This window comes from Cupressus sempervirens, chromosome 11 (genome assembly GCF_028749045.1).
Source record: "Cupressus sempervirens isolate cs-2001-9-10 chromosome 11, ASM2874904v1, whole genome shotgun sequence".
NCBI classification, from domain to species: Eukaryota; Viridiplantae; Streptophyta; class Pinopsida; order Cupressales; family Cupressaceae; genus Cupressus; species Cupressus sempervirens.
The window spans coordinates 147,382,388-147,398,862 of NC_143128.1; the positions used below are offsets into that span (position 1 = coordinate 147,382,388).

Genomic DNA, 16,475 nt, shown 5'->3' on the forward strand with positions numbered 1-16,475 from the left:
GTTCTAGATCAGACGAGAATAAGACCTTCCTGAGATTAGAACAAAATCCCCTCGCAGTCCCCTCTGTCTAAATCTTATATCTTTGCATCAACCTCCTGATCTCCTTCTCCAAGGTTGCCTCTAATGGTTTGTCAAACTCCCTTTGAATGTGGAATCCTCCTCTTTGAAGAAATGTCTTTAACCACTAACTCAATCTAATGGAAAAAATTATCAAGTTCTTCCTTGTGATTAGATCTGTGGCTGAGATGGAATATTGCCCAGTAGACAACTAGTTTGATCAAAAGATTCAAGAAAAGTTGTGTAGTGCCCAACCTTTTGTGTATCAAAGAATTCAATGTTGGATCCTCTTATAATAATTAATGAACAACCATGCTTATTTATCGAACAACAACAAACAAAAAATCATGATATTGTAGATAAATCTCCATTAACCTTGATGGGACACAACACTATCAATACTTTCGTTTACATATAATAGGAACACCAGCAGGTTTCACAATCAATACAACAGTGTTGAGAGTCATATTGTGATAATATAGTTTCCTTCCTGCAAAATTCATACATGGCACTGCTCACACCATAAACGCTGGCACTTCCATTTCATCCCAAGTGGCTTGATGAAAATCAAACCTTACACCTAGCAATAGATGGAAATCTCGTGTATTTTCTATTTATTGTAAAAGCTTTGAAATTGACTTGAAATGCTTCTTCAAGCCACAACTCAATTTTTTGCCCAGTACATCACTTCCCACAACAACATTAGCTCCAATCTGTTTACTTCTGGCTCAAACGATATGTGGAAGCTTACAATAATTATTTACTTCTTTAATGTATTTCGACCAAATGTTTAGCGCACCAAATCTTGTGCCTGTACTCATGACAATGCCTAGAAAATTAATATGGACTGATGTTACAACTAGATTTGCATCATCATATAAGCTTCATGTGTCTTCCACCAGCCTCCAAAAAAATTGACTAGAAATTTATATTATTTAATTTCAATAACCTTAGAAATGGAATGCTTTGTTTTCCCCAACTATATTCTCTATTAGGAAATGATATGAATTTGACAATAGAATTTGCAACCACAACAATTATGATATATTAGTTCTCTTGCAATATTCTAGTCCTACACAATATAGACTATCCTAGAAATTTTTGCTACACAACAATAATTTTAAATTGTTGAGCCACAAGGATCAATATGCATGATCAATGAAATAAGTTGCTTCTATAGGCGAGTGGAAACCTTGCGCTCAGAAGAATTGTTTAGAACCAGATTTTCCACAGGTAGAAGCTTTGCCTCTTCACAACAAGACCTTTGATATTCATTCTCCATATAATGCTTCCATCGGGATCTAAAAGTAAGACATTTTTGTCCTTCTAAAGGAGACTATGGGAATCGCTTCCATTAACAGGTTGGTCCATGTTGGCCATCCAAACAACTGCATATGGAAAGGGAATTTCACACACAATGCTCCAATATGCATTGACAACATCTCCTATAACTAGAAACTTGGGAAGCTAATATTCGTCACCTGTATATTGCTAAAATGCTACCACATTTTATTTCCAATGGTTTGAGAGTCCTCCAATTCTACTCTTAGAATTTCGACTATGCATGATAGTACCTCTCTAATTGAATTTTTGCTAGAATATTTCATCTCTCATTCCTTTTCACATACAATGTGTCCTTCATTTCCAAGACTTCTTGCTAGACTGTGTAACATTTCTTCAACTATACGAACTTTGCATTTCCATTATTTCTGAAACCTCGCAGGCTGTTAGGGAAGCTTCTCTGATACTATGTTGATTTTGGTGCTTGTTTAACCACATGCAATGATTTTCCCTCCCAACCATCAATAATGCACGATTGTCTCCCTGAGCACTGCTTCTTCTCAATAAAGCAGATAGTGCACATTTCTCATGACTGAGAGAGGAAGATGCATTCTTCCTTTATACCAATCTGAGGTGTCCCTTGACCAAGGGATGCCTCGCTTCCAAGTTGGCCCCAATAATTAGTTATATATATCTCATATAATTATATTATCACATTAATATTATAATATAATATAATTATCAGAATAATAATGTAATAATTATATTATATCAAAAAATATATATTATCACAGCCTTTATGTTATCTATGTTGGCTTGGAGAAATCTGATCATAGCTACAATAACACTAACACTTCGTGAGTATTAATTATGAGTTTACTGTGGTTATTCTAGGTAATCATTATTCTATGAAGGATTCATTGCTATTACAGGAGTTTTAGGTGTGAAGTATATTTGTTGTTTATTGTTCTTTATTATTGTAATGAGAAGTTGTGTATCGATCAAGGTTGCACGGGGATGTGAGTAGTTGGTACTTTGGGTATAGGTATCGGTACAGGTATATTATCCATATTGGGGAAGAGTGTATTTGGGAATGTCAATTTTTTTAATATGATTTAATATTTTATAGAAAACCTGAAAATATGAGTCATGAAAATAAGTTTTGAACACAAGAGCAGTGATAAAGTTTGTAGATGTAATGTATTGTTTTCACTTTCAGTTTTGCAATATGTTTGTAATGACAATATATGCTAAATGTTTAGATGCATAACGGAGAAGGCAAACTTTAAATATGAACAAGAAGATCATAAATCATATAAAAATGACATATTGAAAATGATAATCTTCTGACTCGAATAGTGATAAAGCTTACCATTAATCAATATCGTATCAAACTTTCAAACTGATCACATATTGAATTAATCTTGATAAAGAGCCAGTTTATATGCAAACAAAAAACTGAAACATAGAAATCTTAATCAAGGTCCTTAGCTATGATGGTCTCCATTGAGTACCCACTAAGTTTCCGGTATAGGTCCCAGGGGTATGGGTACAAGTACTCATGCAACTATGGTATCAATCCTTAAGTGTGTGCAAACTCAGATGTTTGTGAGCATCGTATTCGAACTTCCATTATTATTCAATAAAATATTGTTCTTGGTGTGGCTGGGTTTTTCCTCTCAAGTTGGAGGGTTTGCCCAGGGTAACCTTTGTGTTTTTGTGTTTTATGTGCACTTTGTATAGCACTGTTGCACCTATGAAAGTTGGAATTAGGTTGTCAAATTTATATATATCAATTCCACAGAACCCTACTTTATATAGAAAATTGATTGGGGCTTGACTACTACTTAAATATACATTTACGAGTAAACAACAGGATTCTGATCATGTCCGGGGGATATTGACTTATGGCCTATAGGTTTAGCATAATAAGGACAGTAAATTTGTTGAATACACAAATTCAGATTAAGTAGTTTCCACAGCCAATCGGAAGTCAATTTGTGTTTACATTTTTGTTTTGTAGTTTATTTTTCTATCACTTTCTACAGCGGAAAATCTGCTACATTTGTAGCTTTCTAAATGGTATGGTTGAGAATATTGTTAAAGATAGGCAACAAATACAGAATGGACCTATATGGTTGTATAATGATAAAAAAAACGTAATACACAGATGACAAAGAATCCAATATTTCATAGCAAGACTACTTATATTGGGATTTAGCATAACTACAACAAAGAGTTTGTTCAGCAAGTATGATGAAGGTTGTGCACTACCCTGCAGACTATCAGATAGCAAATATATTTCCAAAGCCCATAGCTTGTAATGGGTTCCAGAAACTTCAAATTTTCGTAGAAATATTCCCAATTATGAGTATGCGGAGAATGAAAGAACGATGCCTATTGCATGTACACATTCTACACTCTCTTTGTCAAGTCCAGCTAATCAGCAATTTGCATGTTGTTTTCATTCAATTTATAATTGTTCTCTATATAATGGACAATTTCCTCTTTCATCAATTCAGAAGTTGGGGCTTGGGATATTTGTATAGCGTATGATCTGTTGATCATTGTTGTTCAGTATTTGCATTGTTATTCTAATCCATCATAACAATGTCATTTTTAATTGCTCCATACTAGTGCTACTGTGATGAAATCTGCAAAATTTAAATGCAGTTGTTGGTGGTGTCATGATGCAGTTGCGATGAAGGAGAAAAAGAACACTCCAAGGGCTGATCAATTGAATGTAATGGATGATTGTTAAGTGCTTAGTACTTTCCTTTTTGTTTTTTGTTCAAAAAATGAGGACTCTACATGGCTTGATGTAGTTTATTAAAAATTGTGGAACTCTTTATGAGGATATCTCATATGGCTTTTTTGTAGTAGCTTTTTATTCACTGTTTAAAATAAAATAAAATAAATATTTCATATTTTTGTTTATGAAAGTTAAGTAACACCGCCATATCCATCATCATTACCCAAAGAATGGGAACGTGCCTAGGCATGAAAATCAGGAGATACATACTAAAGTATTGTAATACAGTGGTGTGTGACAGATTATAAACAACATCTACCTGCTTGCATGTGTTTTTCCTGGCTTGTAGATTTGCCAACGTGCAATAGTTTTTCCTATGCATTATTTTTCCAACAAACAATAATCACATATCTTCCTCCACTGATGGAAAGTAAATTTTGTGTTTGCAACTCTTACACATTCTATTTGAATTTACTGTTTAGATTTGGACACAAAGAGGCCATGCTATAAATTGTCCTGGTCCTAAGTGGTCTGATGTGAAAATTAAGCAAAAGAAATGCCATAACTTATGAAAGACTCAGATTTGTTCTGCATAACTTGAATAGTTAGATCAGGGAGGATGATGACCCTTTCAGTGATATCTTCTTTGCATACAATGCTATTTTGAGGGTAAACTCACGCACTCAAAATACAGAATTTGCATGAAACTCTGCAACATAGCACTTGAAACCAAAACTTCAGTCTTGCCAATTGCTTTAATTTCTTCAACAACCTGTATCTTAAAATCTAAATATGGTCAAATCCTACTTGATGCCCAAAATACACAAGATGTTTTTTGTCATAAATTAAGCCAAACATGGAACAATGATAAGAAAGCAAACAATTTGAATAATTCTTTACATCTGTGTTTCTACCACTCCCACAAGGTACTTAATATTTACCACTATCCTAGATGATTGATTTCCTAACAAAAAGTACAGCTATATGTAAACTCTAGATGACATGCATGCACAAAGTGGAAACATAGACAAGGCAGAAGAGTTGATTGAGAAACATTGTTATAGATAAATATCTCCTAATATAATTTGATACATAAATTGAATGTAGCCTAGTTACATGTGATTGCTATTTTCACAAAAAGGGCTTGATGGGAGAGCTTTCAAGATTTTTAAATAAGTAGGTGTCCAGTAATATAAACAAATTCTTTTGGATTTTCTTTTCTATCTTCCTTTGCCATTTTTCCTTACCTATGTGTTTGGTTTTTGTAGTGCCTACCCCTAAGTCGTATTTCAGTTATCATTGCCAAACTCTTTTAGGCCAGTTTTATACGTGATGTTTAGTAGCATTACTTTCAGACTTTCAGATATTGTTTCAGATTTAGTTGATTATGTGATGAGATTACTTGGTACTCTATATTTCATGCATGTATGATGATTATTCGATGTTTTCAGTTTTCGATGATGATTAGTTAGATGGTTTATTGTCACCTGTTTTCTTATGGATACTTATCCCATACTGCATGTGTATGGTGCGCGTGTTTGTTTTCTTTATGTATGGTGTTTCTGATGTGGTTAAAGAAAGGAGTCGTAGTCACCTGCTAGTCGAGATCTACACGATGCACCACTTCCTGCCATTGCTTGTTTAGTTTAGAATATTGTGTCTGTACATGTGTGGATTTTATACAGGTTGCAAGGACCGAGTAGCAACTTCCCTAAATTGCCAGGATGAGCATACCCTATCGCATTATCTCAATGGTAAGAGAGGGGAGATAAATTCTTAAGTCCGAATCCCAACCCTTTAAGCCATTGTCCTAATTGACAAATAGGACAAGTATCTACATTGAGTATCCTCCGAATGCGTTGAATGACGTTAATTCGTGATTATAACCCTTTAGTTGATTTTGTATGTGTTGTTCTATGTTGGGTTTTAGTATGTTATTTTATGAGTCTTTGGTAATTTTCTATTAATTAAGTTTAATTAAAAAGATTAAATCAATGATTTAATTTAATGGAAAATTAATATGATATTTTTAATATTTAATTAATTGAGAAATTAATTAAATAAAAGAATTAAATTTGGAGATAAAAAGTTTAAGGATAAATTTAGAACGTGATAATATTTATTTAATTTAATAATAATATATTTAGAGTTCATTTTTAAATAAATGCTAAATATTATTATTAATTGAATTAATAAATATTTTATCAATTAAGTTTCTAAAATAAATTTAAAGTAAAAGAAGAAGAAAAGATTAAACTATTAAAGATTCTAAATCGCATGATGCGAGCATGAGTTGAAAATAAAAGAAATTAATTAAAAGATTAAAAAAAAATGAAAATAATAATGTTGTTTTAATTTCATTAAGTGCGCATAGGTTTAAAAGTAATAAAGATTAAAAATAGAAGTCAAGTGGAATATTAAATAAAATTATTTAATAATTCATTTAACGTGCATTAAAAAGATAAAGCAAAGATTAATAAAAGTTAATTTTAGAGTTAACTCAGTTGAGCAGAGAGTCCTCTCGGGTGAACGCACAATTAGTGCCCCGATTTGAGGAGAAAACTCCTTATCACAACTTTGGGGTTCATTTTTGAGGGACGGCAAATTTTGGAGACAGGAATTTTGGGAGACGAATTTTGGAAGTGAATTTTCAAAAGGAGAATTCTAGGAAAGTTTTTCAGAGGAAAGCTATTAAAGAGGAGCGAATCCTCTTACAGCTTTTCAGGGTCTTCATATTAGCATCAGAATCAGGTAGGGTCTTGTGCTTTGATCGCTGATTAATCTTGCAATTATCCTTTCCTATCTTTTTCGTGTCTGTGGATTGTAAAATCTGAATTCTCTGTGATCGAAGTTTAAGCATTGTGAATTCTTAGATGCTTGTCAATTAACTACTCTATACATAGGGATTAGAAAAGAAAACCAGAGAAACCCTTGTTTCTAGATTAAAGAATTATTGTATTTAATTTGGGTGGGATCTGAAATTAAAAAGAAAATTGATTGGTTGCTCAAATTTTTCCTAACAGATTAAAATTGCAAGTATATATTAAAAAAATTTAAAAAATAATTATTATTATTATAATGATTAATGTGAGGGGGGAGGTAATTGTATTAAAAACATATTTAATAAATCTTAAATAAACGAAAATGTTTTAATAAAAACATTTATAAAAATATATATAAATAATTTTTTTTTAAAAATAATAATAAATGTGGGGGGAGTCGTTGACCCACACCCCAACTAAACTGCCGCCGCGTGTCGCAGTGTGTATTGCTGCGGCAGCAGTACCACTGTGACAGCAGGTACTGCTGACGCAGCAGTACCCTGCATAGCACTCTGTGCATTGCAGTTAGTAACTGCCGCAGCGATATTTAAATCGCTTGTTTTTTTTAATTTATTAAAACTTAGTTTATGATCTCTTCTTCTCATGGTTGGAAATTGGGTCGCATTAATTAAATTTGTAATTAATTTTTATTAATTTTTTTAAATTAAATTAAATTTACATTATTATTATTATTAACTTTAATATTAAATTTAATTAATATTTTATAATAATAATAATAAATGTAATATATATTTAAATAAACATTAATTAATTTAATTTAATATGATGTAATAATACTTATTAATAATAGAAGTTATTATTAAGGATTAAGTTATTGATTTTATTAAAATCGTAGTTATTTTATTTAAAATCATTAATGGTTAGTTTTTATAACTTAATAAAATAAAGCTTATTCTAGATTAATTTAGGAAATTTGACTTTTAATCTAAGAGTAACTTTATATTTATGATTAAATAATCGGGTTAAATTATAAGGGTAATAGTGAGAAACCTTTGCATTAGAAACGTACATTGAAATGCAAATTGAAAACTTCAACTTAAACCCTATTGTGTAATTTGAAATCAAACCCAAACTATGAACTATAATGTTTTGTTTATGTTATCTGTGTTTGGGGTTTGGGTGGTCCTACAGTGTTGACCAGTTTGGGTTGTTACCAGAGGCTTGGGGGTTATGCGGTTGTGATATTATGATGATTTATTCTCGATCTTTCTAAACCCAACCATGGTGATGTATTGAGTATGCTCTATGATGGATGTATTTATTGGTTGTTGTTGCTTTCCAGTTTCCTTGTGTGAAGCTGAGGTGTTTTAAGTGATTTGTTCTTGATGATGTCATGTTGTGGCATGTTTTGTCTGGACCTTTTTGGAGTCTTCGATCAGTATTGTGATTTAGTTTGAGATATTTTTCGGTTGCTTGTTAAGAACCGATGGATACTGTAATTTATCATTGATGCCTTCAGTTGCTGATAGAGAACTATTGTGATCATTATGATTATCATTTGATGCTTTCCAGTTTCTCGTGGAGAACTGATGTGACTATTGTGGCTTATCTTTTGATGCTTTCCAGTCGCTTGTATAGGACTGAGGTGATTATGTGATTTGTGTTGTCATGAGCCTAGGGTGGGTTATCTATGTGTAGTGTTGGGAAGTGGCTTGCAATGAGGGACGAGAGACCTGAAGTGGCTCTGGGGATGACTCATTGTAAGTTGTTTGTTTTAATAAGTGAAAACATCTCACCTAAATACTAACTTAAATGAACCTAATAAGATAACTGTATGTTCTCTCCCATGCCTTGGGTGCTAGTACAGACTAGGATGGGGTAGAGAGAACGCTTGATTGCGACCTTGCATTCCATAGTATGCCTCGTCAATACAAGAGGATACTAGTGGCTGCAGGATTACTGGGGACCCGAGATTCCTGAGGGATTGCTCGGGTAACTTCCAATGTGATTCATGTGATGACACTTTCCCGCTTGCATGGTAGATTCCTACGTGTGTCTTTGTGGTGCCTCTGGGTCTAGATGTCGATCTATGTGCTAGAACCCTTTGAGTTAGTGTACTTTTAGGATTTCTCAGACTTAGAGAGTACTTGTGCTTTGTGTTTTGATATCCTGTTTGGGACTTGAGGCTATCTCCTCAGCGCAGTGGGAGTGGACCATTTAGGTTCCACGTGGTCGGGTGGTAGTGCTTTTTACTCTTACCATTGAGATCCGTCCGTGGTCACCGTGGCTGGAGCTTTCTTGGTTGGCATTTACCTTCATTCTGTTCATGGTTTATTATGATGGATGTTTTATCATTATGGATGTATGGATGTATCATGTATGGTGAATGATTTCATTTATTTTACTATACTTTGTATCATGGATTCTTGGAGGATGGTGGATCTTTATTTCTACTTATGTATATTCTTTTAGCCTTTCATACCCTGTGACATGTACAGTGGATGATTGGGCATTCCGAATTAACTTGCCAAGAGGCATTTAGAACAAATGTATATTATGGACATTGGAGTTTCTTATTATTCTTTCATGTGGATGTAGTAGTTGTTAGACTTAGAATTAATTAAATTTAAATGTGACTCAACGTCTTGGGATCCTTAAGGAATGTAACCTGTTATGTATGTTTGTTGATGATTACATGTTATTGCTTCCGCTACTATGTGTTTGATGTGTATGTTATACTTTCTTACTTTAAAAAAAAAATGTTTAGCAAACGTAGTAGAACTTTAGGTTAATTCTTTTGGATCCCTTGGCGGGGCGTTACAATTTTATTCTTTCCAAGGAACTTATTGGTAAAATGATCCCCCTTGCAAATATAGCTAGTGGGTTTCCACCTTGTTTTTCCCTTGAATTTATATTTTTTGCGAAAATGCCCTTCTCACCTAAAGAACTTATTTTTCTTTGAAAATTTTATTTTTCTATGGGAACACTCAATACACCATGTATTTCTATTTTTGTGTGTGTGGTAGTCCTTTCCACAACCAAAACTTAGAGTTATTTTCTTACACACAGCAGGAGAATTTAAGGCTTTGCCTTGTTCATTTCCTTGTGTTGTCTAACCTCTTTACACACTTGCTCATTAATCTCAGTTAAAAAACTGAAACAATTTCTGTTCTGCCTAAAAGCACCCTTATCAGCTAGGAACACACTTGATCTATAGGTCTGGTAATAGACTCATTCTTATAAGTGTCATCTAGACAATCCAATACTCTTTTTGTTGTCCTAATTATTGAATTTGGGGCTTTTCATATGACATATCCTTCATTTACCCCTGTACTAGTAGTGATATAATTTGTTGCCCATGCTCTCACTGTATCTATGCTTCACATATTATCTGTTTCATAGAGCTTGTCAAAGTTAACAAAAGGTGGTGTCTCAGCCTTATTGTTTTGAAGATTTCTATAAGGTGTACCAGATCCATTGTCATCACCATCACCTTGAGCCATATTTATTCTAGCCCTTTGTTCTTCCTCGGGGGTGGCATCTTTTGTTGTTCTAGTGGCTGAAACCCAGACTTTTTCTATAATTGGTGCAGGAAAATTAGGATTAAGGTTTTTCCCTTCATTTTGGGCTTTTAGATAACCAATAGAACTAGTAGGAAAATTCAATCTTTTAACAGATTGAGCTGACTGGATATTGATACTGGAAACGTGAGGTCCAACATCTGCTATGTGAGTTTTGATGTCTTCAACTTGAGTTTGACATCATTGGACTCTCTTGAAGAACTAGCTTTTAGGTGAAAGAAGTGAAACTACATTCATTGATTATAAGTGTAAAAAATCCACATTCTTAGCATTAGTTACAACCGAGAGCCCATAACAAGAGAATTTGTTCAAAATGAATTTGTCCAAGTAGCTACCAATGGAGATTGAAATCAGGTTTGGTAGAAAAACCTAATCCCATAAGGTGGACTACGAAGGATTTGCCCATGCTCTCACTGTATCTATGCTTTGCATATTATCTGTTTCATAGAGCTTGTCAAAGTTAACAAGTGGTGGTGTCTCAGCCTTACAGTTTTGAAGATTTCTATAAGGTGTACCACATCCATTGTCATCACCATCACCTTGAGCCATATTTATTCTAGCCCTTTGTTCTTCCTCGGGTGTGGGATCTCTCGTTGTTCTAGTGGCTGTATCCCAGACTTTTTCTATAATTGGTGCAAGTAAATTGGGATTAAGGCTTTTCCCTTCATTTTGGGCTTTTAGATAACCAACAGAACTAGTAGGAAAATTCAATCTTTTAACAGATTGAGCTGACTGGATATTGATACTGGAAACGTGATATCCAACATCTGCTATGTGAATTTTGATGTCTTCAACTTGAGTTTTGACATCATTGGACTATCTTGAAGAACTAGCTTTTAGGTGAAAAAAGTGAAACTACATTCATTGATTGTAAGTGTAAAAAATCCACATTCTTAGCACTAGTTACAAGAGAGAGTCCATAACAAGAGAATTTGTTCAAAATGGATTTGTCCAGGTAGCTACCAATGGAGATTGAAATCAGGTTTGGTAGAACAACCTAATTCCGTAAGGTGGACTACGAAGGATCAGCATTAAGGTGAAAAAGAATGAAACCACAAAAACATTGATAATAGTGTAAAATTCCACATTCTTGGCACACGTGACACCACTCTAGTCCATAACCAGAGAATTCAGTACTTTCCTTCTGCTCAAAACTTTATCAGCTCAGACTTCCAACTAAACATTTATCTTTGTATAGCAGTGCAAATTGACACATGCAACAAAGAAATAGGCCCTCCATTACCCTGATTCTTTTCTCCACATAACAGAGAACTGATTACATATGCATGCACTATTTCTGACATAACTGGGAGATAAATATCTAGAACTACCCATCCAATGCTAAAAATTAAAAATGTGTATTTTTCATGAGCTATTTGGGTGGGCAGGGGTTCTTCATGAAGTCTGCCAAATCTGGTCTGAGTACTGTTGGATCCAGATTTCTCATACATAACAAATCAGTCCAACCTACTTCATATATCCAAATTTGGTGAGCATAGTCAAAACCTATGTGTACAAAATCGAATAAAAATGGAAAAATAAATTCCCTCATTCACTTCTGTAGGTTCAGTTTGGCTGTGACATATGAACTGACTTTTACCTCTTTTATTATTACCACTCTTCTATATTGATATTGTTTTCCAGATTATGAGCCAATAAAGTTAACTGTCAAACTTCATAAAGGAAATGGAAACTGTGGTGGTAGATTTTTAAGTCCCCTTTACAGACTTGATTTTCAGTCACACGTGGTGTTGAACAATGTTAATTTTTTTCATTTTGAGACTTCCCAAACATCCCATGTTATCCTAGTTGTGACAACCATATGATGATGTGTTTTACTGTGATGGTCAGGATTTCTAGCAAAGACCAGGCAATGGGTTGGGATAATGGTACTCAAAAGGTTTGGATTCCACTCAACTAAAAGGGCAGTTCCACAGCATTAAGGCAGGGGAGTAAAGTACAAGTCATGTATGATTTTGATGGCACAGATTTCCTTTAATCCACATGCCAAAGGGTGATACCAGATCAGCTAGGGCTCAGGGGTTTTGATGGCAAAGATTGCCCTTCATCCATATGCCAAAGGGAGGTTGAAACTCAACTAGAACTCGAACTTTATTTGCACCAATTGCTTTTCATCCATATGCAGGAAGGGGATTCGGGTTCTACTAGAAATCAGATATTACTAGCACCAATTGCCTTACCCCTATGCCAAAAGGAGATTGAAGCTCAACTAGAACTCAAAGGATTTGTTGGCACAGATTGTGCCTTGTCCATATGCGAAAGGGAGATAGGAGCTCAACTAGCACTGATTTTGATTGCACAGATTGCTCTTCGCCAATGTGATGGCACAGGCTCCATTTTGTCCATATGTGAATGGGAGATCCGAGCTTAACATAGACTAGAAAACTTTGGGCACAGGTTTTCCCTTCTTTCATCTGAGAAAGGGAGATCCGAGCACAACTGTGACTTGGAAATATAGATGGCAAAGATTTCCCTTTGTTTATATGCCGAACAGGTATCCAAGCTCAACTAAGACTAGAAAACTTTAACGGGAAGGATTTCCCTTTCATCTATACGCCAAAGGGAAACCTGAATTTGGCTAGGGCTCAAAAAGTTTCTATGGCAAGGATTGTCCTTCGGTTGTATGCCAAAGGGAGATTTTAAAATTATCAAAGATTTTGAAATTTTGATGGGACACATTTTCCTCCATTCAATACAAAACAGAGATCCGAGATAAACTAAGACTCTGAAATTTTGATGCCAAATTGTTTTCCATCCAAATGCAACAAGGAGATCCCAGCTCAACAAGGCCTCGTAGGCCTTGATGGCACGGATCACCTTTGTCCACAACCCACCAAAAGATCCGAACTCAACTAGCATGCGTTAATTTTGATGGCACTAATTGCTCATTGACATACCAAAGGAAGAGTTAAGTAAGGAATCGGAAGTTTTGACATCCCAGATTGCCCTCTGTTCATATGCCAAAAGGAGAATGAGCTCAAGTAAAACTCTGAACATTCAAATTGGTAGCTAAAACTCAAGACTAACCTGGTGGCAACCACAGATAAATGTTTCTAAGTATTCATGGCAGTGCAAGCCCAGCAGAAATCCACGCTTGCTTGACCCTAAACAAATTAGACCCCAGCACTGTGTTGGTTTCTCGCTGGGAAGAATTGACATGGGTTTTCTTTCCATAAAAAATGATCATGTTCTTCATCTTTCACTACAATTGATAGAAAAAATTCCAAAAACAATCAAACACTGAAAGAATACATAAAAATACGTCAAAAGAATACATGAATAGATCAACATACCTGAGGCTTCTGGATGAGAGGAATCCACTTGTTGGGTACAAAGAGATCAGACTTCCCGATCTTTAGCTGCCTCCTAACACACCGGCTTTTAGATAGTGGAGGACCATAGAATCAATTATAGGGAGGAAAAAGTTTACGCTGTTTGATTCCATGCTAGCTGGCACCTCCCACTCAGAGCTACGGGAATCATCCAAAAGCAAAACATTACCCGTTGGGGACCCCTCAAAAAATATATTCGTTGCCTTTAATTGATTGAGCTGTGCGTGCGAAGGAACAAGTAGCACTTTAAACTTTCGGTGAATAAGACACTAGCTGAATAAAATCGTACACAATCAAAATCTTTTGTAAGTCGCATATATGGAGCTCATTTTTCTGTCTACATCTCATTCTACGTATTTCTGAGCTCGATTTAATCATCACCGTTAGTTTATCATATGTAATTTGAAAACTTATTCTAACAAAATTATCCGCCTACCGTGTTATATATAGATTGTTGTCAATTTTCTTTGGTAGTCTTCGTATCTCGTCTGTCAATTAGATCTATATTCCTTGCGTTTTATATTAAATAGGGTGGTGACTTGTCCACTTTACTGATCAGATTCGGGTGGTGACGTGCAAAACCGTTTCAATATTTGAGGAATTCAGCAAACCGTTTTAACATGAATTTGAAATTTTCTTGTGCATACTCATATTAGTTGTAGTATTTCATGATTGGGCTGTTAATTTTTCTAAATTTTATTCTATTTTTAAGTTGAGAGGCTCTTGAGTCTCATAAGGAATTGAATCTCTGAAGATTATGTGTGTCACAATTCGATTTGCTCTAAAAATTATAGGTCTATTGCAATTATTAGTCTCTGTCTATGTTATAGGCATGGAACTAATGTTTTCGATAAGGGTCACAATTAATTTTTTTAGTATCAAACTTAGTAAATCTGTGAAGTCTAAAAATCTTCTTTTTTTTAAAATTATTTTTCAATCATTAAATCCTATTGTTTGATTGGCTGTCAACAATTTTGCAAGGGGTAAAAATAATTTTTCCAAACATAAAATTATGAAATTAAATTTCTGGAATGTTCTAGCTTCCAAACATCCAACTTCATTCTGGAAGCTTTGTCTCGCCTCTTTCCATTTGTAGAGAAGAAACTGACCCCCCAAACTCGACACTTCAGATGAACTGATGGCCACTAGCTTCCAATCCAAGCACCAGATCTCTAATTTGGTCACTGTGACTCTCTGCCATGCTAAATCTGATGGAGGCTTTGAAGCCACAGAGCAGGATTAAACTTGGGAGCCACAAAAGTTGCAAAACCCACTGTCTACAACTGTACAAAGATTTCTCAGTAGAATGGCAAGAGATTTAAGATGCGGCAATTGCAGAATGGTAATAAATCATATGCATCCCTTCTAGATGAAATTTCATATAAATTAATCTAGTCATTCAAATTGTCTTGCCTATAGTGTAAGTATTTCATGACGGATTCACTTACACCATACGTCTTACCCTTACTCATCTAAATTTTACATGTGTATTATATTGCATCATTCTCTATGACACAACATATTGATGCCTAGTAAGCATACGATGAATTGATGGAGAATTTTTTTACATAATCTAATCCAAGAAACTGTTATCTTATCCACTGAGAATTTAAGTGTCAATATGAATTAGTTTAGAAAAAGAGGGAAATGGGAAAGGATCTTCTATAAAATAAATTGAGGAGAAAAGGTTCAATAAGGAACCGCAACATATAAAGAAGTCGGCTGCTAGCATGTTCAAAAGACATAATCTTGATCCCGGGCCTCCACCTGTTCAAAGCTTTTATGAGAAAATGTTTAATTGATGTAGATATTTTGACGTTCACCTATCAAACGAACAATAGGACCAAATAAAAAATGAACGGACCATAAATTATGAGCACGAAGTAATTAGGGTATGTCCCCCATAGCAATTAAATAAGTAGTACAAAGAGTCAAACCTCTAACATCTAGGTAGGTGTTAGCTAAAACCCAAAGTAAAATTCTATAGAAAAAAGCTCTGATGCATTCAAAATTACTTTTCCTTTTCTAATTTCAATGATATCCCAAATGTCAACAACTCAATCCCTAGTACAATAAGATCTTTGTTTAAAAAAATTGACTGAAATGAAATCTTTTGGAGTAAAGAAAGCAACATGTCGTATGGACGATGTTAAATAAAGAGGTCACAAAGGAGGACAATAAGCTTTACATATATGAATTTATTATGTTTTGTAATAAGAATTCAGTACGTGTTCTTATTGAATTAATTTGTGACTTTTGATTTTTAAAGAGTCCTACATTGAATAAAAGTTTCTATATATATTCGTATAGGAAAAGAAATCATTTTTTATTATTATTTTTGATGAATAGTCCCTTCCTTATATTAAAATAAATACAATAAAGTTACATATTCACAAAAAAAGGGGCCAGGGGAAACAGGATCACCCCGTGAGTTCATATGGCCCAAGGTCAGAGATCAACTATTCATGAAAAAAAAACTTTAGAAAATAAAAAGCCTCAAGCTGCCAGTGCAGTGCCAACCGAGGGAGGAGGATCCTTATTACCAGATCCCCACCCAGGGGTGGGGGAGCAAATGGCTCAAGGGGAGCCCATCCATCAGTAGCAGCATCATCATCTTTTTATTTTTCTCCCTTAGGCCTAGGAGAAGAAATGGCTAAATTTAGCCGAG

The 16,475-nt window shown here is 34.6% G+C and overlaps 1 protein-coding gene across 22 annotated transcripts in view; it reads right to left on the bottom strand.

Annotated features, from left to right (window-relative positions):
* The window catches only part of LOC149528624 (uncharacterized), a 28,600-nt gene extending 14,398 nt beyond the window's left edge, over positions 1-14,202 (bottom strand). For 5 of the 22 annotated variants that reach the window (XR_016358719.1, XR_016358718.1, XR_016358717.1 and 2 more), the window contains exons 1-2: positions 13,769-14,188; positions 13,503-13,677 (exon numbers count right to left, since the gene is read on the bottom strand). Coding sequence is in view for 2 of the 22 variants with exons in the window: in XM_089809908.1 (XP_089666034.1) it covers positions 13,503-13,649 (147 nt within the window). In the remaining 20 variants the exon portion in view is untranslated. Of the gene's footprint in view, positions 1-13,502; positions 13,678-13,768 lie in introns of all 22 variants that reach the window. The other 17 variants (XM_089809914.1, XM_089809915.1, XM_089809913.1 and 14 more) reach the window with 10 other exon arrangements.
* Positions 14,203-16,475: the final 2,273 nt, after the last annotated feature.